This window comes from Barbus barbus, assembly GCF_936440315.1.
Source record: "Barbus barbus genome assembly, chromosome: 17".
NCBI lineage: Eukaryota > Metazoa > Chordata > Actinopteri > Cypriniformes > Cyprinidae > Barbus > Barbus barbus.
The window spans coordinates 22,266,681-22,290,118 of record NC_136745.1 but is presented as its reverse complement, the minus strand read 5'-3'; the positions used below and the strand labels follow the sequence as shown (position 1 = coordinate 22,290,118).

The following is a 23,438-nucleotide window of genomic DNA, read 5'->3' as shown; positions in this document are numbered from 1 at the left end:
CGCGCAGTTCTGGAGTTCCTGCAGGCCCGCTTCTCCGCAGGGTTAACCCACTCCACTATTAAGGTCTACGTGGCAGCTATCTCGTCGTACCACGCCCTTATCAGTGGCCAGTCAGTGGGCAGACACCCCCTGGTTACACGTTTCCTCCGCGGTGCGCTGAGGCTGAGGCCGCCTGTACGGCCCCGTGTCCCCACGTGGGACCTGGCGGTGGTACTAGAGGCTATGGGCAGAGCACCCTTTGAGCCTCTCGGGGAGATAACTGATAGACTCCTCACGATCAAGACCGTCTTCCTGCTGGCTATCACCTCTCTGAGGAGGGTGAGTGACCTCCAGGCCCTATCTGTGGCCCCTTCGCATATCGACTTTGCGCCCGGTTCGGCGAAAGTCTTCCTCTACCCCCGTGCGGGGTACATACCGAAGGTTCTGACGGTCGTACCACAGCCGGTCGTACTCCAGGCCTTCTGTCCTCCTCCCTTCAGGGAGCCCGACCAGGAAAGGCACAACTGTGTGTGTCCAGTGCGAGCACTGGACGCATACATCCACAGAGCTGCCCTGTGGAGAAAGACGGACCAATTGCTCGTGTGCTTTGGTCCACCTAAGAGGGGTCTTCCAGCTTCGAAGCCCACTCTTAGCAGGTGGATAGTGGATGCCATCAATCTGGCGTACGAGACCTCTGACCTTCCCCCGCCGTTGGGAGTCAGAGCACACTCGACCCGAGGTGTGGCGGCCTCCAAGGCCTTCTGGGCAGGTGTCTCCATGCAAGACATCTGCAACGCTGCTGGGTGGTCCACGCCCCTGACATTCGCCAGGTTTTACAACCTCGACATCAGAGCCACTCCAGGCTCCTCCGTCCTTTCAGCCTGACACTAGGCAGGGACTTGTCAGTCTGGCGGCGTTGGTATTGCGTTCCCATAGCGTCTTCGGACGTAGCTCGAAGTTCCTGGAAGGGAACGTACCAGGTTACGTATGTAACCCAGGTTCCCTGAAGGGAACGAGAGCTACGTCCCGAGCCACACTTCCGGCATCCCTGCCAGCGCTTGCTTCATGACTTGAAGCTGATGCCGGCTCCGCCGCACGTGCTTATATACCTGGTCGTGACGTCACCCCGCCCGTGACGCCTCGCCCATTCATTAGACTGGTTGTATACAATATTCAGAGTGCCGGTTACGCTGATGGCGTTCCCATAGCGTCTTCGGACGTAGCTCTCGTTCCCTTCAGGGAACCTGGGTTACATACGTAACCTGGTACGATTTGTACTCATGGAAATGACCAAAGTAGTCAAACCTGTTCATTAAAAAGGGGGTGTTCCAATACTTTTGGCAATATAGTGTGTATTTAAATAAAACATTTTCTTTTGGGAACACATTTGCAACACCCTAAACACGCACGCACACACACACACACACACACACACACACACACACACAGTCATCTTTCCCCTTCTGTACAACTTGAAATCCTTCCAGGATGTATGCTAAAATAGTCCGCTTTAAGTGCCCTCTATACTTTCACCTCTCCTCCTGTATTCTTCCCTTTTCTGCTCTCTGGCCTCATCTTCTCTCTCCATCACTCCATAACTGCCCTGTTATCAGCCACACTTCTAATCCTTCAGTGACCATCCCTGAGTCGGGCAGTCTGTTAGCAGTAATTACTAATACGCAAGCCGAAAGGCAGCATATTGTGTGCTGTGTGTACAGCAGGAGTGAATGTCTGCCTTGGAGGAGCGAAAGAAAGACTGCTTTATAATTGCTACCTCTTCCTACTCCACTGTGTTTGAGGTCAGTGCTGACATATGTGCAGTAACACCCAGGTTAACTGCTCTCTTTCTCTCTTTCTCTCCCTCCATCTTTTTTAGCCGCTGCTGTGACAAGAAAAGTTGTGGCAATCGTAACGAGACGCCCTCTGACCCGGTCATCATCGACAGGTAAGAGCTGGATAGCAGATATTTGTATGTGCGTTTCAACATATTTGATCATTACACGCCTTGCTAGACAGGAAGCCCAGTGGAAGTGTTGAAAGTATCGTTATTGAAATGTAGTGAGTTATGAAGGATACACTCTTAAAAATAAAGGTGCTTAAAGGGTACTTCACAGCGATGCCATAGAAGAACCATTTGTGGTTCCACAAAGAGCCATTCAGTCAAAGATTATTTAAAGAACCATCTCTTTCTTACCTTTTTATAATCTGAAGAATCTTCTTTCACCACAAAGAACCTTTTGTGAAACAGAAATGTTCTTCAGATGTTAAAGGTTCTTTATGGAACAATTTAGACAAAAAAGGTTCTTCTATGGCATCGTGAAGCAGTGTAGCAGAGCTTGTCAGGGTAGATTCCATATTTAATTTGACACAGGAACATTTTTGCTCTAAGTTTCCTTTCCACACTCCACTTTCCTAAAACAATTAAGGCCCAAAATGAAGAAGAAAACAAATCTTTATACACTACCAGTGTATACCAGTATACACTACTGTTCAAAAGTTTGGGGTCAATAAGACACTTTTTTTCTTGAAAGAAATGAATTAATACTTTTGTTTAGCAAGAATGCATTCAGTTGATCAAAGATGTCAGTAAAGACATTAATAATCTTATTTGAAGTAAATGCTGTTCTTTTAAATGTCTTATCAAAGAATCCTGAAAAAATGTATCATGGTTTTCTTTAAAATAAAGAAAATCTGTTTTCAACATTGATAAGGATAAGAATGTTTCACTGAATCAGCATATTAGAATGATTTTCATTTGACACTGAAAACTGGAATAATGGCTGCTGAAAATTCAGCTTTGTGATCACAGAAATACATTTCATTTTAAAATATAATACAAATAGAAAACAGTTATTTTAAAATGTAATAATATTTTACTATAATACTGTGTATTTTTAATAATAATAATAATTTTAAAAAAGTACAGACCCCAAACTTTGGATTGGTGTACAAACAAATAACAGACTGTACTTCTTTTCCTTTGCAACCTGTTTTAATTCATATCAAATTAAATAAGAGACTATGTTTAATGCAGTGTTAGCATCAGAGATAATGCACTTAATAAATTCAATGACAAGTGTTGCTCTATGATGGCTTTGTGAACACACTCTGTGGCTGCTATATATCACTATATATGCTCTATTGCTCAGTATAAAACACTGCAAATCAAAGGCAACTGTTCAAAGAATTCCCCATCAGTGAGAAAAACAACTTGACAACAAGCATAAAAAAAGGCTTCCTGGGACCAGAAGCCATTTGTTTGCAAAACAGTAATTGTTTAGTGATCGGGCTAAGCTGTTTTGAGGCCCTGTCGGGGTTGTTGAGTATGTAGTGTGCTCTGAAGTGAGCATGTATGAATAATCAGCAGTGAAGATGTGCAAGACTTCTGGAGGCAGCAGCGTGTGCAGCGAAGCGCGTCTCCTACTGTTCTTGTTTAAAAGATCATACCACCATGTCACGTTATTATTGAGGGCGAGACTGTTTCATTTCTGACTCGATCATGCCGCAGTGCAAGCAAACTAAGCATGGATTTCTGCAGATTAAAGTGCGGTTAAGTGTCAAAGGTGTGTTCTCATCTGTGTGTTAATAAGTCAGTGGCCTGTGATATCAGATGAACACAGCTGTAGGTTCGCCAGCAGTAGTATAGTGTGTGTGTGTGTGTGTGTGTGTGTTTGTAACAGAGTAAGAGAGGCTTCTACCTGGCTGCTGTGTCTGTGCGGCTGGCCCATTTCTGCTTCACTGGGCTAGAACGCTTCGCAGCTTTCAAAGACAGCTGCAGCCCCTCGATGCCACGTGGCATAACCTCCACCCAACGGTCACACTCACACAAACACACTGCCCATCTCTTACTCTTCTTGATTGTTTCCCTACGTAAAGTTTTGTCTGCTTCAGATCCTCCTGTTGTAGCTGTTTGTGGTCTGAATGGTTGTGTTTCGGGTCTGGTTGAAGTCATGCAGCGGTGCTGGAGGTCACCGCAGAGCCATTTAGGCTCAGGTGCAAGGGCATCACTAATTGCCTACGAATAAAAAAGGAATTAGTAACAGTTTCCTATTAGTCACGTGTCTCTCAAAGCTGGGAAAATAGGTCATTTGAAACGAGAGAGAGGGGGGGGGGGGGTGGATATGGAAGAGTTTACTGGAACTCTCAATATTTTCTTGGCCGCATTCACATTCTGGGGTTCCCAACAAACAAGGCGCAAGATGGAACAGAATCAATTATGCCAAGCGCAGACGAGCGCGCGCTCCCAAATTAATCAAAAATATGATTTTGAGCATCCTTCCCTTGAAGTTATTTAGCTGAATAAATAAGAGCTCATTAGAGTGGTCTTGTTTCAAAGAGCTGATTAGGTTTTACAGCAGTAATTAGCAAGGCTAGCGCTAATTCCTCTGGAAGAGTAATGAAAGTGATTTCCTAATTGGGTTCCTCTCATAAGACGGCATAACAGGCCACTTCAGCGAAACCAGAGGAATGTCAGGGAAATAAAGCCTAACTAACAATGCCTTATTAGACTGTTAAAAGAACAAATCTTACTCGCAGCAGTGCGAGAAGTGCGCTCACGGGACAGGGGTTGGAGTTTTTGGACTCATTGGGAAGCTTTTGAAAATCTGATTGGGGTAAATTGAATTACTCACGTGAAATTAAAACTGCCTTGCTTTCTTCTCAGAGGGTGTGTTTAGTTTACGTTGGATGGCAGTATCTAATCTCATTTCATGTGTAAATGTATGTGTGTCGTGATTGACTCCTTGTCTTCTCCTTTTCTTCTCCTCTTTTACCTTCTGAGCTCTGTTAATGCCCCAGTAAGATTATTTCAAATACTTTAATCTGCTCTCATTGACACGGACACAAAGGCCAGTGACATCTAATAGCAGGCTGTTTCACTGCCTCCTGTTTCATCTCTTTCACATCCCTTAGAAGCTCTCTCTCTCTCGCTTATTCTCTCTCTCAATTTATTTCTCTCTTATCACTGTGTGCGTTAGGAGTAATTGAAGCTCAATAAGCCGTACAGTAATGGGGAAAAAGGTGTCGTTCTATCTCCCTGGGAACATTGCAGTTGATGCCTTCCTCACCATGGATACTCTTAAACACTGATAGTGCAGAAAGTTCAGAGTTCCCGCGCTAACCGTGGGAGTTCTGTGGCTTTGCGCTTGGTCGTGAGCCTTGACCCCGCTGGAAGACTTTATTTGTGATGTAATCTTCAACTTCTGGATATCTACTTCATGAAGAAATAACACAGCGAAGGATGGAAAACGCCATGGAAAGGGTTGATGTGCCCTTTCTCTGAATGTTTAATGGAGGTCTTTGGCTCGCAACTATATTACTGGCTAGATTTGACCTTCTAGAAGAAGACCTTCGGCTCTCATGAAAGCAGAACAGGAAGTAATGTTTCACAGGGGGCTTTCACAGAACCATTTTTGCTCCTGCTCTGCTTGGGGCCGCTCACACAGGATGTGCTATTTTATTCAAAAACAGCACGCGAATGCAATAGAATGTATTTCTTAAAGTTAAATATGTTAACTTTAAGAAATTAAAGTGTGATTTTTTTTTTTTTGGATGAATAGAAAGTTAAAAAGAACAATAATGTTCATTTGAAATAGAAATCTTTTGTGATGTTATAAATGCCTTTTAGTGTCACTTTTGATCAATTTAATGCACTCTTTAATTGCTGAATATAAGTCTGTCATTACAAATATTGGGGGGAAATTATCATCTATTTATCTATCTATCTATCTATCTATCTATCTATCTATCTATCTATCTATCTATCTATCTGTCTATCTGTCTGTCTGTCTGTCTGTCTGTCTGTCTGTCTGTCTGTCTGTCTGTCTGTCTGTCTGTATGTCTGTCTGTCTGTCTGTCTGTCTGTCTGTCTGTCTGTCTGTCTAGTTTGCTGAGCAACATTTGAGCAATAAAACTGCATCTCAAGACTGGATGGTTGGGAAAGAGACAGTGACATTGAGCAGCATTATATTCTTGCAGTATGTTTGCATTAGTGGATTAGCGGGCTCTATTTCACAGAGCTGCTCTCTGAATCGGTGGCCAGAGAGTGATCCTCACAGGCTGGGGCTCCCATTGTTAACGTAATCCTGTCCGGTCTGTAGGCCTATTGTGTGGCAATTAAGACTGAGAGACTGTGGAGAACTCAGCGTGAGCATCTGTGTGTGTGAGCCATGACAGTAATACAGTGAAAGAAAGCATTTGCGGTAAATAAGTTTCTGCCTTCTCTTTGAAAATTAACTGGGGAGTCTTTCACTCTGAAAGAGTGAAGGAAAATTTGTTCGTCGGCCTTTAAAAAGTGTGCGTGACTCTCCAGGCTGGGCTGTCACAGCTGCTGAAAGGTGATGTGCTCCTATGCAGTGACAATGTCTCTTCCTGGAGAGAGTGTGTGTGCTTGTGTGTGAGTCTGTGTGTATAGGTGTATATGTGTGGCCTACTTAAGCCCAAACGGTGCAGGAATAATAAAAGGCCAAGCTCTGCTGTTCCGAGTTAATACAGGGTTAAAGATATGCAGCTCACTGTCAACAATCCCATCATCTGCCTGGATGATTCCCAAAGAAGAGCATGCACTCTTCTCCACTCGCCCGTGCCTGTGTGCTGTCCTCCCCTGACAACTTTACCATTCTGTCTTTACTCTCTCTGTACTGAGCGCCCGCTTTGCTTCTCTATTGCTCTCTCTCGCTCTCTCTACAGGTACACTTTCAACAGAACACAGGTCTCCATCCTCATATTTTTAAGCAGATTTTATCAGAAACTTCTCTACAATGATTCATAAACACTTAATGGAAACACAAAGATGTGAATATTTTTTTTATTTCTGTGGCCATTGCTCTAGTCTAGAGTGACATGATCCTTCAGAAATCATTCTAAAATGCTGATTTAGTGTTCAAGAAACATTTCTTATTATTATTATCAATGTTGTTTTCAGATAGAAATTTCAAAAGAACAGCATTTATTGGAAAGAAAAATATTTTGTAAAATTACAAATGTTTTTACTGTCACTTTTGATCAATTTAATGTATCCTTGCTAAATAAAAGTATTAATTTAAGAAAAAAAAAAAACTTCTGACCTCTGACTTTTTAAAAGTAATGTATATTTTGTGCAATTGTCCCTGAAAGTGACGGATTTGTGCTCTTTAACACATCGAATGAAATTTCTGCTTTATTTGCAAATTCTGGTTCCCCTTCAAGAACTTGAGCTGCGTCGAAAGTGTCTCCTTCCCTTCCATGGTTACATGCGTAATCTGAGACGTTTTTGCATAAATTACATTTGCAATGATGTATAATTTAGTCCCCAAATTCATATTTCAGAAACACATGCAAACACATAGCTATTCTCTCTGCTTTACTCAGTGCTCTTCTATCTCTCTGCTTATCCAGCCTGTTGTTCACACACAGGCCATAAGGTTGTGATCTCTGGAAAGGCTGATCGGCCCTTCAGGCTAGTGTTGGAAACCCTGGCAGTCAGAGTCTCCTCCTCTGCTCTCACAGATAAGAGCCATGGATCAGCCAGATCACTGATCCACTTCACACGCTTTAGACAGAGATCTGACCCACAGGATGACTGATTAGCCATTCAATGCTACTGACAACTCTTACTGATGAGAAAGAGTGTGTAAGAGTAAAACAAAGAGAAAAATGTGCTTTCACTCCAAGAAAAATAACCAAACTGTCTCATTTTCACACACTACTGGTGACACAGATTAGTCTGGTGTTGTTTTAAGAAGCTTGTGTGCGGGTGAGACCGTGTGTTTGTGTGTGTTCATATGGAGGGTATTGTTGATGTATGCCATTTCCTCACGAGTGTGTGTGTGTTGATTGAGGAATGTCAGACAGGAAGTACTCCTCCCGGGGAAGGTGATGTCACCGCAGCTTCAGGGCGGCTTCCTGTCTAGTTCTGCATCAACAGATGCACTCTAATCTCCCAATCACTCACTTTTTTAAATACAAGCCCACATATACAATTTATTAATGTTAAACCTGACGTTTTTCCCAGTCTACTCTAAGCAACCTCAGATTTCCCTGTAAAGGGCATGCTGGGAAAACATCCCCTCTCTGCCTCTCTCCACTGGATGCGCTCATGCAGGGACATCTGGGTAATCCTATTAGTTCTGTCAACACACACACACAAACACACACATGGACACACACACATACTTGAACAAGTGATCAGCCACATCCATAAATGAAAAAACAAACAAACAAACAAACAAAAAACTTTAAAGTATGTGAGCAACATCTCTGAATGTTTATTTGTCTTGTAATGCCTTACTGAAGACAAACATATTTCTTTATAATTTTTTTTGTCTTTATGATAACTCTAAATATTTTAATAAAAGATTGAAAAATTAAAAAAAAACTAAACAAAAATTGCATGAAATATTTATTTGTTTTTATAGAATTTATATTGAATTGCAGTAAGTCTGTTGATATTACCATTGGAAAATAATGTTTGTTTTCTTGCATTAAGCAAAAATCTAACATAAAAGAGTGAGGTTCATACCCACAATTATTGCTCTAAAGTAACTCTGAGTCAGATTAAAGTCAGATTAAGAACATGATTTTTTGCATTCAACACATTCTATATTGGTTTCTCCCATCCATATGGAGAGGCCAATCAAGATTTCATAGATCTATATTTAGCATTGTGTAACGCTCAGTGGGTGTGTGTATTTGCGTGCGCACTGCACAGAGGGAACCCCCGTGTCTGAAGTCCATTGTTGTGGTTTGTTGTGTTTGGGATGCACTTGCTGTGGTGAGAGGTCAGCAGCGCGCAGCTTCAGCTGGCTGCTGAATAATTCATGCCATTGACTTTGTGTCAGCTTTCACAGGCGTGCCCAGGGATGTTTTATTCATTTATCTCATTTAGGGGCCCTGACTGCACCTGTTCCACCATTAAGCACCCCGCTCATTTGCATTAGATGCTAATTTAGTTTACCGACAGGCCTGGGTTCCCTTATTTTCATTATATTTTCTTAGAAACAAATATTATACTTTACACAGTACATATTTTTTTTTTTACATGCACCATGGATATATGTGGCGTGAGTCTTAAATATAAGAATGAAGGAGAGAAAGGAAGAGATTTTGTAACCATTAAGCACTCCTTGTTCACTAATTATAGTTTATTGTAAAAAAAGTGCCCCATTACTGAAACTCATAACATTGGAAGTGTGTGAACACGAGTATGTGTGTGTGTTTAGAAGGTGTCAGAGGGGACAGACTTGCCCTGGAGCAAGTTAAGCACAGATGTGCCTCTTTATACCCCTTCTCTTGGCACCCGCCCTATTCCCTCACTCCACATGAAGATCACCTTTCTTTTAAACACACACACACTGTCATTTCCCCTGTCATCCATCTGTCTCTCTCTTTTTCTCTTTGTTCTATTTTTATCGCCACAATCTTGTCATCTTCGGTCAATACTTTGCTATACATTCTCATTCAATTCAGATAAAGACTATGGAATGTATTAAGTTAAATCAATGTGAAGTGGCATTTGCAACCCATTTTACCTCCACAATGTGATGCAAATGAACACTAGGGCTTGATTTTAGAAATCTGAAATTGGTTTGATGGTGAAAAGTGACTGTTACTTATCAGAATATACAAAGAAAAACAAGAATGTGAGATTGACAAAATAGTGCTTAGTTAGCTATTATTTGTGATGAAACATCAGTATTAAAATATATTTTTCTTCTGGATTGTGTCACACATCCAGGTTATCGAAAATTAAAAAAATGTAGGACGTGGATCATAGTAAGGCAAGAAATATGCATTAAGAGCTTAAATTGAGTCCATTTTTAAGACCTAAGAACTTGTTCAAGCACACCTACCGTGTTGCTACAATGAGGGTGAGATGTTTAGATCTCTCAGAGCAAATGTATTCAATGGAGGACTTTGTATGTCTGTCCAGATCAGATTTAGTTTGTGTTACGTGTGTGTTTCATTAGTATCACGCAGAATACCGAGTCTTTTCATTGGCTGACACTGCTCAAACATGTTTTTACCACTGAACGTGCTTTTTGCTGCTGGACCCCAGTGCGTTGGATGTGTGTGTATGTGTGTGTGCCTTACACTGCGCCCACCTGGAAATTAATCTTGTTTGTACTGTCTGAGACTGACTACATTACGCCTTATGTCTACTCCTCTAATTGCTAGACCCTACACTAGCTCTGCCCAATAAAAATATCTATCTGAACTTTATGCCATGCCCTGTCAATTCAATCTGCATTGGGAGCCATTAAAGGAACAGTTCACCCAAGAAAAAAGTTCTGCCATCATTAAAGGTCCTTGCACACTGAGTCCGAAATTTCAGACGTTTGCAGAATGTTTGGCATTGTGACAGTCTGGGAACTGACTTTTTTGAGCATCGTAGAAGTATTATGATGGTCCATATGACTCATGCACTATATTCCAAGTCTGCCGAAGCAATATGATAGCTTGTGTGAATAAATTAATCACATTATAGCCTTTTCTAATGCTCAAATTAAATAAATTCATTAATTAATTAAATAAATAAAAATAAATAAATAAATTATATAAAGTGAAGTGACGTGTGACCAAGTATGGTGACCCATACTCAGAATTTGTGTTCTGCATTTAACCCATCCAAGTGCACACACAGTAGTGAACAAAGACACACCGTGAACACACACCTGGAGCAGTGGGCAGCCATATTGCTGCGGTGCCCGGGAGCAGGTGGGTTCGGTGCCTTGCTCAAGGATCTCACCTCAGTCATGGTATTGAAGGTGATATTGAAGGATATATATACCAGTGGTATTGAAGGATATATAGACCAGTATATACCATAAATTATATATAGACCAGTGACATTTTTACATTGCATTATATTGAAAAGAGTAGCAGAGACATTCTGTTAAATCCATTTTTTGGTGAACTATCCATTTAAACGTTTGCTGTTTGCAGTTGTTCACTATTTAACAATACAGATCTTAAAAATCATTAACAGTGACTTTAGATTTGGCAATAAAGACAGGAGTTGCAGTAGCTGTATAGGTCAGTAAGGTGGCCGAGAGGTCTATCACTAACACTAATCATTATCGTTCTCTGTCAATATGCCGTACATCAGGGTTTCGATTAGCAGTCTGTACAAACACAAGTGCAAAGAAGTCGAGTGCAACTATTGGATTGTCGTATTTAAAGAACACCATCAGTACTCAACAGTTTGATTGACATCCTGAATATTTGGGCCTTAGGGCAGAGGATTGTGGGAACTGTAGTGCACAGCGAATGTGTGTTGGGGTGCCAGCAGAGTTGCTGAGTAGCGGATGATTATGCAGCCCTAAGGTGTTGGTGGCTTCACTGGGCTGGCCTGGAGCTCCCTCCCTGTTGTGTTCCTGATGTTTCTTTCTCTCTCTCTCTTTCACCCTCTTATTTTATTTTTTCCTGGGGCTGGGCAAAACTGCCTCAGGGGACTGTGGGTAACTATGATTGACAGCCAGATGCAGGCAGAGGTCGAAGCTGCTTTAAAACGTCAATGGGCTTTCATCTTGTAGCGGACACCAGCTCTCATTATACACACACTCTCGCTCTTTCTCTCTCTTTATGTGCTCAAGTGCACGTACTTGCACAATCAACACATATTATGGCGCTAATGCTATTGTAGTACAATCTGCACTGAATTAGCAATTTACAGCTAGGAGTGCACAAGATCATTTCATGATTAGAGAGATTTTTTGCCCTGCTGAATGTAAAATAGTCTAGACCAACATAAACTTTCATGCTGGTCCAAAAATGTTGGTCAACCAGCATCCCAGTTAACAGGGAATGCTCTCAAAACGTATGGCTAATGTTCTGGCAAAGTTATGAACAAAAGTTCTTCATAGTTGTTCATAGCACATTTTAGTTGGATGTTTTTTTTTGTTTTTTAAATATTACTACTTGCTACTTGTTTACAAAATGTCTTGTAAACATTTAAAAAACAATGTTTTGAGCATTCTGAGAACATTCAGATATAACGTTTTTATAACATAAATGGAATGTTAGCAAAACGTTCTTAGAACCTATTTTTTTTTAACTGGGAAGGCTCTTCTCATGAAGCTGGTTGACCGCTGGAGACACGATGGTTAAGCTAATTAAGAAGCCCACAGCATATGCTGGAAAAAGTCTGACACTTTTGCTTAATTTTGCACAACTGGGGGTTGGGAACGAAAGTGTACACAAACACACAGATAGCTGGTGGAGACGTCTCTCATTTCTCATCTGTTTCATCCTCCAATGCGTAATTAGATTTCAGTGTTTTAGTGTTTGCTGAGGAAAGAAGACCGCTCACTCTCAGAAAGACGCACCTCAGCCTCTCTGTCTCTGCACTGTCCACGCCACCCTAGTCTGGGTGTTAGCGTTGTATGAATTACAAATACGTTTTACCTGCTGACTTACATGTATTGGTAAGTGTAGTGCGTGCTCTTGGTGCGTGAATGATGTAATGCCAGAGATGTAATGTCTGCATCTCTATTACTAATGTGCATGTAGAAATAAAAATGCTAATCTTGTCCATATTAATAGCTTGAATGCTTTCCATGTTTCCTTGAAGTCCTGCGTGAAAGTGATGTCAGGGTCCACTTCTACGCACAAGTGCTCACGTTATCATTCAGTGTTCACATACACTTAGAAACACACAATAAGAGAGAGAGAGAGAGAGAGAGAGAGCTGTGGCGCCTGGCAGGGTAAATGGATGGCTCAGGTTACAGCTCTGTGAGTGCTGGATGAAGAGAAAGAGAGAGAGAGAGCGAAAGGGCTGTGAAGGATATTCTGAATCACAAAAGGGTCAGAGGATGAAAAATAGATGGACATGTTAGTTCAGGTCTGGGTGCATTCAGAGCTGGTTTTTCACCTTCCCTCAGAGCTTACCTGACCTCCTGTCTATGGTACCTCTTTTTAGGGATACACTGCGGAAGAGTTTGGAAGAGTGTGTCCTTTTTATATGTGCTGTTTAAAAGCACATAACCAAGATCTGTTTCAAAACCTAGTGAGCTGCCTCTAGTGTTGCTTTCGTCAACGAAAATTATGACTAAATATCATCGTCAATGAACCTTTATCACGTGACGAAAACGATACGAGACGAGACGAAAATGCTGGTCATTTGACGATGACGATAGCTAAATGTATAATGCAATATTGTTGACGAATAAAAACGAGACTAAATGTGGTTTACAAAATAAAAACTATGCTGAAATGTCTCTTCATTTTCGTTGACTAAAACGAGACGAAACTAAATGTTATAACATTATTTTGTCTTGTTTAGTCGCGTTATTATTATTATTTTGCAGTATTTCTGTTTCCGGTGTCTCACTTCAGGTCGCACTGCTCAGACGCAGGCGACGTCACTTCCTCAAGCCCCACTCGCGGCATTATTTAGAAGACGACAACAAAGTGAAGTCTGACACAGAGAAAGGGACCGATGGCCGGCCAGCCGGGGTTCGTCTTTGGGAGATGTGTGTGTACTTCTAACATGTTTGGTTGGTAAAATTAATGTTGTAAATTCAAATCAGAGCGTCTTCCGTGTCTGGAATGGATACACAAAATCAAATTTTGGTTTCGTCTATACTACTAGGTACTTATACTATTTCGACTGGGTTAAATAGAATTGCATTACTAAAAAGAGACTAAAATTTAATTTTCGTTGACTAAAACTAGACTAGACTAAAAAGAGTATGAACGTGACTAAAACTAATAAAAACGAAAATGACAGCTTCACACAAAGACTAGACTAAAACTAAAATTAAAACAGGCCGCCAAAAACAACACTAGCTGCCTCTGTAGTTATCATTTTCATGGCAGGTTGGTGGTTCCAAAAAGTATGTAATTGATGCTGCCTTCTAAGTCATCTCAGTTTGCACAAATTCTAAAACAGCATTGCATGTAACATTTGTGTAGAAGGCAGTTCCAGAATGCATTGTAATGAGCTCAATGAACAAATAAATACCATACAATATATATAAATAAATTAAATTAAAATAATAATAACCAGATATATAATGTTATAGTATAAATTAGTGCTGTCAATCGATTAAAAATAAACTAATTAATCGCACATTTTTCTGAAATTAATTGCGATTAATCCTTACATTAAAGTTTTTAAATATACTTTTATATTACAATAATTTCACATTCAATCTTTAATGTACAAACAACATAAAGACCGTATATATTTTATATTTGTTTAATGGCATCTTTATTTTTATGACTGAAGGTCGGTATCACTGATGCCAATTAATACTGATTTCCCTATAAAAAAAATCCCCCCTAATATCCATTCAACTTTATATTATAATTAAGAGCTATTAATTTTAACATTTATTAGACTTTAAAAATAACTTCTAATTTAAGTGAACTTAAATTTTCACATAAACCCATTATAATAAATGTCATATTTATCTACCTGTGCCCCTCAGCAGAAATATTCAGAAATTGAAACACTAAATTGTAAACTAAATACAGATGAATCCTTAATACTATAAAGTTATTGATTTCCTCTTTTTTTTATTTTGTTCTTGATGAACAGACATCACAGCAGCTGGTTATTTGGTTGTTTTGGCTGCTATTTCTTTAAGAGATGTCACTGCTGAACGTGACGTGGATCTGACACTCATCCTATTTTCTCTCAACTCTACCTTTTGTGACCCATTTCAGGTCAGACCCATTTCAGTCTCTACTAATGACGTCTCCTGTTTGATGTGCTCGTAAAGACGTTCTGGGACTGAGTAAATGCACTTCTTGTCAAGAAAAAAGAGACAGAATTAGTAGTTATGAGTGGGGTGGCCAATCCTAGGCCCCGCCCCTGCGTTAACGTGCTAATTTTGACAGCACTAATACAATACTGTTCCCAACATTTGTGGTCCGTATTATTTTTGTTTTGAAAGAAATGAAAGATGTAAAGAAAATCTAGTTTTAAATGAACTCAATAAGATATATAATAAATTAATATTGAAAGTCTGTTTCTGTCTTCTGTAAACAATAAAACATTCAATTGTGAAAAGGTTAATATAAGAAATATAGTCACAATCATGACATTTGAAATCAGAAATAGCATTTGTTATTGGACAAATCTGGCTCATATTCACATATAAAAAATGTTTATAAAAATACATTTATAAATTCAAAAATTAATTAATACAAATTATAATTTTTTAATTATTCATAAATAAATAACTACTACCCTATTCAAAATGTGTGTTATGCATATTTATGTGTTCCAAATCAATCACTCAATTAAGATGCAACCATAGAAGTCAGCTGCCTATGTAAGCAGTAAGCTGTAGAGTACTTCACTTGGTTATGAAACACAGTTGTAGAAACCCTGTTGCTCTCTGTCTTTCTCTTCAGCCAAGCAAAAATCCACTTTCTCTCTCTTGTTCTTTCTTCCTGAAGCCTAAATCTGACTCCCTGCCTGCTCGTGTTTCTGTCTGCTTTTGTTCAGATGTTTGTGAAGGAGATGTGAGAGCCACACTGACCCAAATTAATTATGTCCCAGTTCTCCAGAAGCAGTGTGTCAACTATTTAGGGCATTCTGTGCAGGAGATTTTAGAGCTAAGAGAAAGGGTGAGTGAAAGCGTGAAACAGCGGAGAGCAGAGAAAATATGCCCCTCTTTACTAGGTGCAAATTAGGATGCCTCCACCTCATATGAAAACAGAACATGGCCAGATTTGCACAGGTCATTTTGAGGTAAGCTATTTTTACTCAGACTATATGCTACAGCACAGCTGTCAGTCACAGATGTTTAACAATTATAGGGAGTGTTGTTTTGTTTAGGATAGTTGTATCTGTGCATTTGATACGTCCCAGTGTGCACTGCACAGGAAGTAGACTACAGCCTCCTACTGTGGTCTGCATTGTTGTTTTAGCACTCCCCTCCACCCTGAGCCCTGACAGCACGACACCAGCACCCAAAAACAACAAACATGTCCGGTACAATTCAGTTTGCACATATATCATGCTATTGTCAGGAAAGACTATACACATTTATGAATTGCTTCAACTCAATTAGAGGATGGCAGACTTTAATCCAGCTTTAAGAGCCTCATTCTCTCTCTTTGTCTGACCTTCACCTAGACTCTCTCCATCACCAATAGTGTTACTATATCTGTTATATTGGGCTTACAGTCAGTTAATTTTCGATAAGACATTGCTTTTTTAAGAAGTCTCTTACTCTCACCAAGGCTGCTTTTATTTAATAAAAATACAGTAAAAACAGTAATATTGTGAAACGTTGTTATAATTTAAAATAAAAATTTCCTATATGAATATTTTCTATATGAATATACGGCGCACTCAATGATCTAATTCTATACAGTCAGGAATAAATAGGTTATGTAGATAGAAACAAACAAATGATTGGATGAAGCAATCGGCTTTAAGTAAACCAACGAGCTGCTCGGAAGAGTTTCATGACTAAACTATATACAGTCATGGCCAAAAATATCGGCACCCTTGGTAAATATGATGAAAGAACTAATCTGCATTGTTAATCCTTTTGAACTTTTATTTTAAAAATAAAAAATACTAACCTTTCATTGGATAATAAGAATTTAAAATGGGGGGGAAATATCATTATGAAATATGTTTTTTTTTCTAATACACATTGGCCACAATTAACGGCACCCTTTTATTCAATACTTTTTGAAACCTCCATTTGCCAGTTTAACAGCTCTAAATTTTCTCCTATAATGCTTGATGAGGTTAGAGAACCCCTGGCAAGAGATTCCTTCATCCAGAATCACTCCAGACCCTTTAGATTCCCAGCTCCATGATGGTGGTGCTTCTGTTCAGTTCACCTCACTCATTTTCTACAGGGTTCAGGTCAGAGGACTGGAATCGCCATAGCAGAAGCTTGGTTTTGTGCCCAGTGACCCATTTTTGTGTTTTTTTTTAAGGTTTGTGTTTGGATTATTGTACGGTTGGAAGATCCAAACATGGCCCATTATAAGATGTCTAACAGAGTCAGTCACTCGTTGATTTTTTATCTGTTGGTATTTGATAGAATCCATGATGCCATGTGTCTAAACAAGATGTCCAGGTGAAATATAGGCCCACAACATCAAAAATACAGCAGTATATTTAATTGTACACATGGAGTACTTTTTATCCCTGTGTTCACCAAACCCATCTTGAGTGTTTGCTGCTAAAAAGCTAATTTTTTTGTTTCATCTGACCATAGAAGCCAGTCCCATTTGAAGTTCCAGTTGTGTCTGATAACTTAATATACTGGAGTTTGTTTTTGGATGAGCTAGGAGAATTTTTCTTGAAACCCTCCCAAACAACATGTGGTGATGTAGGTGATGTTTGACAATTTTTTTTTTAAGGTTTTCTGACCCCGAGACTCAACTATTTTCTGCAATTCTCCAGCTGTGGTCCTTGGAGTGTTTTTAGCCACTCAAACTCTCCTTCTCACCGTGCATTAGGATGATACAGACACACGTCCTCTTCCAGGCAGTTTCGTAACAATTTATGTTGATTGGAAATTCTTAATTATTGTTCTGATGGTGGAAATGGGAATTTTCACTGCTCTAGCTCTTTTCTTAAAGCCACTTCACTAATTTGTGAAGCTCAATTATCTTTCGCTGCACATCATAAATATATTCTTTGGTTTTTCTCATTGTGATGGATGATTAAGGGAATTTGGGCTTTGTTTTCCCTCCTATTCCCTCCATGGCTGGATAATGTAATGTTCATAATCGCCCTGGAGTGCTCAAAATTGTGAAAATGAATGGGAATATACTTCAGAGATATTGTACTCATAAGAATCTCTAGGGGTGCCAATAATTGTGTCCAACGTGTATTTTAGAAAAACATTTATTTCATAATGATACCCCCCCCCCCCATTTTAAATTCTTATTATCCAATGAAAGGTTAGATTTTTGTGCAGTTTTTAAATAAAAGATCAAAAGGATTAACAATGCAGATTAATTTTCACAGCCTTCTTTGATAATATTTACCAAGGGTGCTGATATTTTTGGCCATGACTCTATGTAAATAGCTTCAGATAGAACATCTGAATTTTCAGCAGCTGTTACTCCATTCTTCAGTGTCACAAGAAATTCTAATTCTGATTTGCTGCTTAAGAAGCATTTCTGGAAAGTGGAAATTCTGTGGTCATCTACTGTGCTCAACCTTATATCACTCGGAAAATTATTTATTGTATCTGTGGAGCACAAAACAGGTATTTAGCAGAATGGCTTCTTTTTCCTATACAAAGACACAATGTGATGTCAAACTCATAAAGGGACCAAAACGGACCATAAATATGGTCGATGGCACTTATTAAGCCTTCTACAGCCATACGAGAGCTTTGTGAGAGAAACAAACACAAACCAATGTCTTTATGCAGTGGTTAAATGGCAGAATGATAATTTTTGGGTGAATTGGTTTAAAGAGGAGGTATAAAGACTTGGCTTTAGAAGCCACAGAGGGCTAATCTGGCACTTATTACTGTTTGTTGTTTGGTTCTAGTGGGGAAAAAAAGCTGAACAGCTGGCCTGTATACCACCCAATTACCTCATTCTTCTGTTCTGACAGGTTAAGTTTTATCTCCTGAGCAGATTACACGTTGAATGTTTACCGTAAGTGACTGAGAGCAAGACGATGCCGCTGAAAACTGATAAAAACAGCTAAATTAATGTATAGAGTTTAGAGGAAGGCAGTGATCCAAAACCGCAGTACCAGTGTTTACATAACTTCCTGTCTCTCATGTCCTGATTTCTGCTGTATGTTTGTATTTATTTTTGAACTGGCAATTATTCCCTGCACCTCCCACTTCTCTCTTTGTCTTTTCCTTTTTCTCTGTCCATGAGGCGAAATGGAATGATGCAATTTTCTAATTCAGTCAAATAAAGCTCTCCTTTTGTCAGCTGTCAGATGCCGGGCTTACAGAGGTCAGAGGTCACAATGCTGCTCTTAGGAGAGCGCTCATCGATTAGCCGTCAAGCCGCTGCCGCCTCGTCTGTTCCGAGTGGGAGCGATGGAGGGATGCTGAACTCCATTTCCATAATTGCTCAGCGCCTTAAGTGCTGGTACCTTTAGAACAGAGGAGGTTGGAGGAAAAAACAGATGCAGAAATTATAAGGCAAATACTGTTATTGAATATCAGTGTATGTACGAACTGGGCAATATTGATCTGTAATTGAGCAGGAATAATTCTTCCAGGCATTAAAGCTTCATCCCTGTAGCATGGCCACTCTCTTTCAACAGGCTTTCATTGTGAGAAATGGAGCTTAATATCTGCAGTGTAGCTTAGCTTCCTCACATATATTCTCTCACTCAGTGTTGTTTCAGGAAAGTGACAGTATTTCCAAATCAAACTTTCTCTTGCCTTAGTCTTAAAATATTTGCTCTACAGACAGGAAATTAATTCACACCAATTCCAATTAATCACCTTAATGTAAACAGAAGGATCTGTCAATCTAAAACCATATTGATTGAGTACTATTTGAATACTGGGGGAGACATCTCAAATTAGATTTTTTGAATTTGATATTTTTAAAATTGAGATTTATTATGTACATTTTTTTCATTTAAAAAAGAAATAATAAATTAAAAAACTTAAATAAATATATAGATAATATATGATTTTTAATCCTTATTCAGTAAAAAAAAAAAATGCAGAAAATTACCCCCTCAGTGTCTTACTTTTCATTTCCAGCCTTGAAAAAAATCATGGAATTATTTTGATATTTAGATATTTACGCTCTACTTTAAAGTTAGCTAAATCTGTGTATATATACAGTATATATATATATATATATATATATATATATATATATATACACACACACACAGATTTTGCTAACTTTAAAGTTAAGTTAAAGTTATATATATATATTTCCGGAAACCCGCTTGTAAATAATTTTAAATTCAGCTTTAAAATATTATTCTAAATATAATTTTAATATATACAATATACTTAGTCTATCGTAATAAAAATTCTATCATAATCAAGGTAAATTTCTCTCTGATTGACCTTTTGATTGACTGACATACATCTTTCGGCCACTTAATGCTGAAGGGATGGAACAAACTCAGCAGAGCAGAGCCTGGCAGACAGCTCATCTGTTTACGATTTGAGTCCAGCCAGGAAGAGGGGTCACAGGTCAGCAGCGCGTTCTGAAAGGTGTATGCTGAGAGAGAAAGACAGAGAGCAAGAGAGATACGGCATAGGAGGGATGAAGGGTGGTCCTGTCACAACATGGCTGTTTCCTTCCACATGAAGACCACTAAACCACTGCATTTCCTCTCCCAGAGCGGCTTCTATCATTAGAATGTGGAATAACACACTAAATTGACTGATGACGGTTGGCTCACGGAGCCCTTCTTAAGCCGTAAAGGGCCCCTGATAGCTGTGGACATGGCTTTTATCGACCTCACACTTGTGCGTATTAATAAGGTCTGCTGCTCACATTCACTCCTTTCAGATCTCCTTATCTGTGTTTCCTCCCAAATGACAGATGAGTGTGTCTGGGGCACAGCATGGTCAAACAATGGCTGTATGTGTGTGTGTGTGTGTGTGTGTGTGTAATGAGGACTCCAGACCAGCAGTGCTCTGATTGCTGCTGATTTGGGGCTGTGCTCCGTGCTGTTAATGGTCTCACACTGCGATAGAGAGGTGACTCTGGGGGCAGGGCCATATTTAACGGCCCCTGACTGCTCATTACTTGATGTCCCTGATCACCCGCACTCCTCGTCTTATCGTTTAAGATTGGCGGCTCAAATTTTTGAGGATGAAAACAATTAGGCATGAGATTTACATCTGCATAGTCATTTTTACAATAATGAGAGCAACGAGGACTGAAACATGGAGGATAAACATCCACGGATGTAGCAGAGAGAGAGAGAGCGAGACGGCCTCAGTGTGTGCTGTTTTATTGAGGCTCTCGTTCCCTGACCTCTACATTACTACATCATCAAATGACAAATTCCATTACAATGAAATGTTTACAGCTTCGGTGCTCTGCCCGCTCCACATATCTTCCCGTGACCCGTCCACGTTTCCGTGCGTATGCGAGGAGATGACTATTTGCCGAGCGCAGGGCCGTGCATGTGCATGAATACCGAGATTACACTTGAAATAGCAGATGAGAGTCTTCGGAGCAACCTGAATGAATATCTGGAGGTTTACATGGAGAGAAAGAGGCAGCTATCTTTCTGTCACGGCATGCCATATGCAGCTGCACAGCCATTATGGGGAATGTGCACACATTTGGAATAAACTGGCAGTTTGGAACCACCTTCGTTCAATCTGCCTGTGAGTTATAAATGTGTTAGATGACTAATCGACACTCACAAGGTGAGATTAACCACTGTATTGATGTGTACAGCGTCTTAAAAGGGATAGTTCAGCAAATTAAATTCTGCTGTTGTTTACTTGCCCTCATGTTGATCCAAATATTTAAGCTGTTAGTTTGACTGCTGAAACACACAAAAAATTTTTTTTAAAGGATTTTCACAAAAGTCTTTTCCATGCAATGACAGTTTAATGGACTGTCAATGAATAAAAAAAAACAAGAAAAAAAACAAGAACCGATGGAAAAGCATCCTAAAATTAGTCAATACGACTTACTCCAAGTCTTCAGAAGCCATTTGATAGATTTAAGAATTTTGTTTTAAAAGAAATTATTACTTTTATTCAAGGATGCATTAAATTGTTTAAAAGTGACAGTAATTTATTAGGTTACAAAATATTTATTTTCCAAATAAACATTGTTCTTTTGAACTTTGTATTCATTAAAGAATCAAAAACACAGAATATAAAGCTGCACAACTGTTTTTACCATTGATAAAAAAAAAAAAAAAATGTTTCAGCATAAATCAGCATTTTTAAATGATTTCTGAAAGATCATGTGACACTGAAGACTGGAGTAATGGCTGCTAAAAAAGCTTTGCCATCATAAGAATAATTCACATAAAAATACAAATAAAAAACAAATACTCACACAGACAGTCAATTGACTAGAACCGGCTTGCTCATAGTTGTCACTGCATAATAAACTTTTAAGAAAATACAAAACAATTACATCCATCATATAATATAACAAGTGCAATAGATCAAACACATACAGAGTTTGTCTTTTGTAATATCGAGGTCAAAGTCATGAACTGTTGAGAAGAAGAAACATTAAAAATGCATGAAGAATATTAGTGTGCGTTTTTAGAAGGATTGCTGCTTGATTATGTGCCTACTTGGGTTGAATTTACTGTGACAGTTTGTTTTCGCCTGTTTTGATGTTGAATTGTAAATGAGAACTTGTAAATTACTGCCTTATTTCCTATTTAATGCATCATGGTATAAGTGTCCATGAATAGTGGGATGTTAATTAGTAAAAAATGCTCTAAAAGGACTCGGGATTTATGTGGCCATCACATAGCCGCTTCCTGAGAGATGCAGAAAAAAAAGCAGAGGAAATGCGGGTGCACGGAGAGCTCTGGCTGGGTAAATAAATTCATAAAAGGTCCATGTGATGTATGGTGCTGAGATCCTCACGGACAAATGCAGGAAATTTTTGTGACCTGAATTCACAGGTAGGTTGGTGCTTTTTCTTTTCTTTTTATCCTGGTTAGAATAAGTCATTTAGCACAGATTCGGGAATGATTTTGATAATAGATGGAGGGAAGGAGTGCTTTACTCAATCTAGTTCCTTGATCCAACAGTGAATATGGTAAGATTCATTCAATTTGTTTTTCAAATGAAGTGTGAAATGGGGCTCTGCCACTCCGTTGGCTCTTTGTTTTGTTCCCACACCTCTGATTTGTTTGGACACCCTCAACGAGGAGTTGTCTGTTAAGTGCCACGCTCAAGCTGTGTAGGCAGATTAGCCTCGCTCTAAACACTCCGTAATTGAGCGCAGAAGGAAACGGGGCCGCACAAGTGCATTTCATCTATCTTATACTCTTCTCCAGGTCCCTTTAGTTTCCTCCCCTTCCTTCCTTTTCTGCTTTTCACTTCACTCATTTGCACTAAAATATAAATAAAAGGACCAGCTCATGCAAGAGATATACAGATTTGCATCTGAATGCTACCTCAACCCACAACTAACATTGTGATTCCTGACAAAGTCAGTGTAGAATGAGATGTGCAAAATAAAAAGTTCATACTCCCCAAAGCCCACACCTACATCGCTCTCCAGCCTCCATCAGCAATGCCGTCAACCTGAAAAACACAACCGAGGCTCATTGAAAAACTGTGCCTCTTTCTACATTTTTGTAAAACTCCATAAAGGTACCTATAAATATAATTCACTGCAGTTTCCAGCTGAAATGACCACTAGTGGCAGTAAAACACCAGTGACTTTTCACACAAATAATGTTAACAGAGGCAGATTATCAATTAATAAGGACTTTTTTGCATGGTTCCTTGTATAATGCTACGTTATGACCTCAAAATACATTTACCATAGTGCAGGATTTGTAGAGTAGCACATTTTGTTCAAATTACATATAATCAGCTCCATATATA

At 39.4% G+C, this 23,438-nt stretch overlaps 1 protein-coding gene across 2 annotated transcripts in view; it reads left to right on the top strand.

Moving 5' to 3' along the window:
- Positions 1 to 23,438, top strand: part of ebf1a (EBF transcription factor 1a) — a 134,201-nt gene that overhangs the window by 21,146 nt on the left and 89,617 nt on the right. For both annotated transcript variants that reach the window (XM_079439188.1, XM_079439187.1), the window contains exon 6: positions 1,856 to 1,924. In XM_079439188.1, the coding sequence (XP_079295314.1) occupies positions 1,856 to 1,924 (69 nt within the window). The remainder of the gene's footprint in view (positions 1 to 1,855; positions 1,925 to 23,438) is intronic.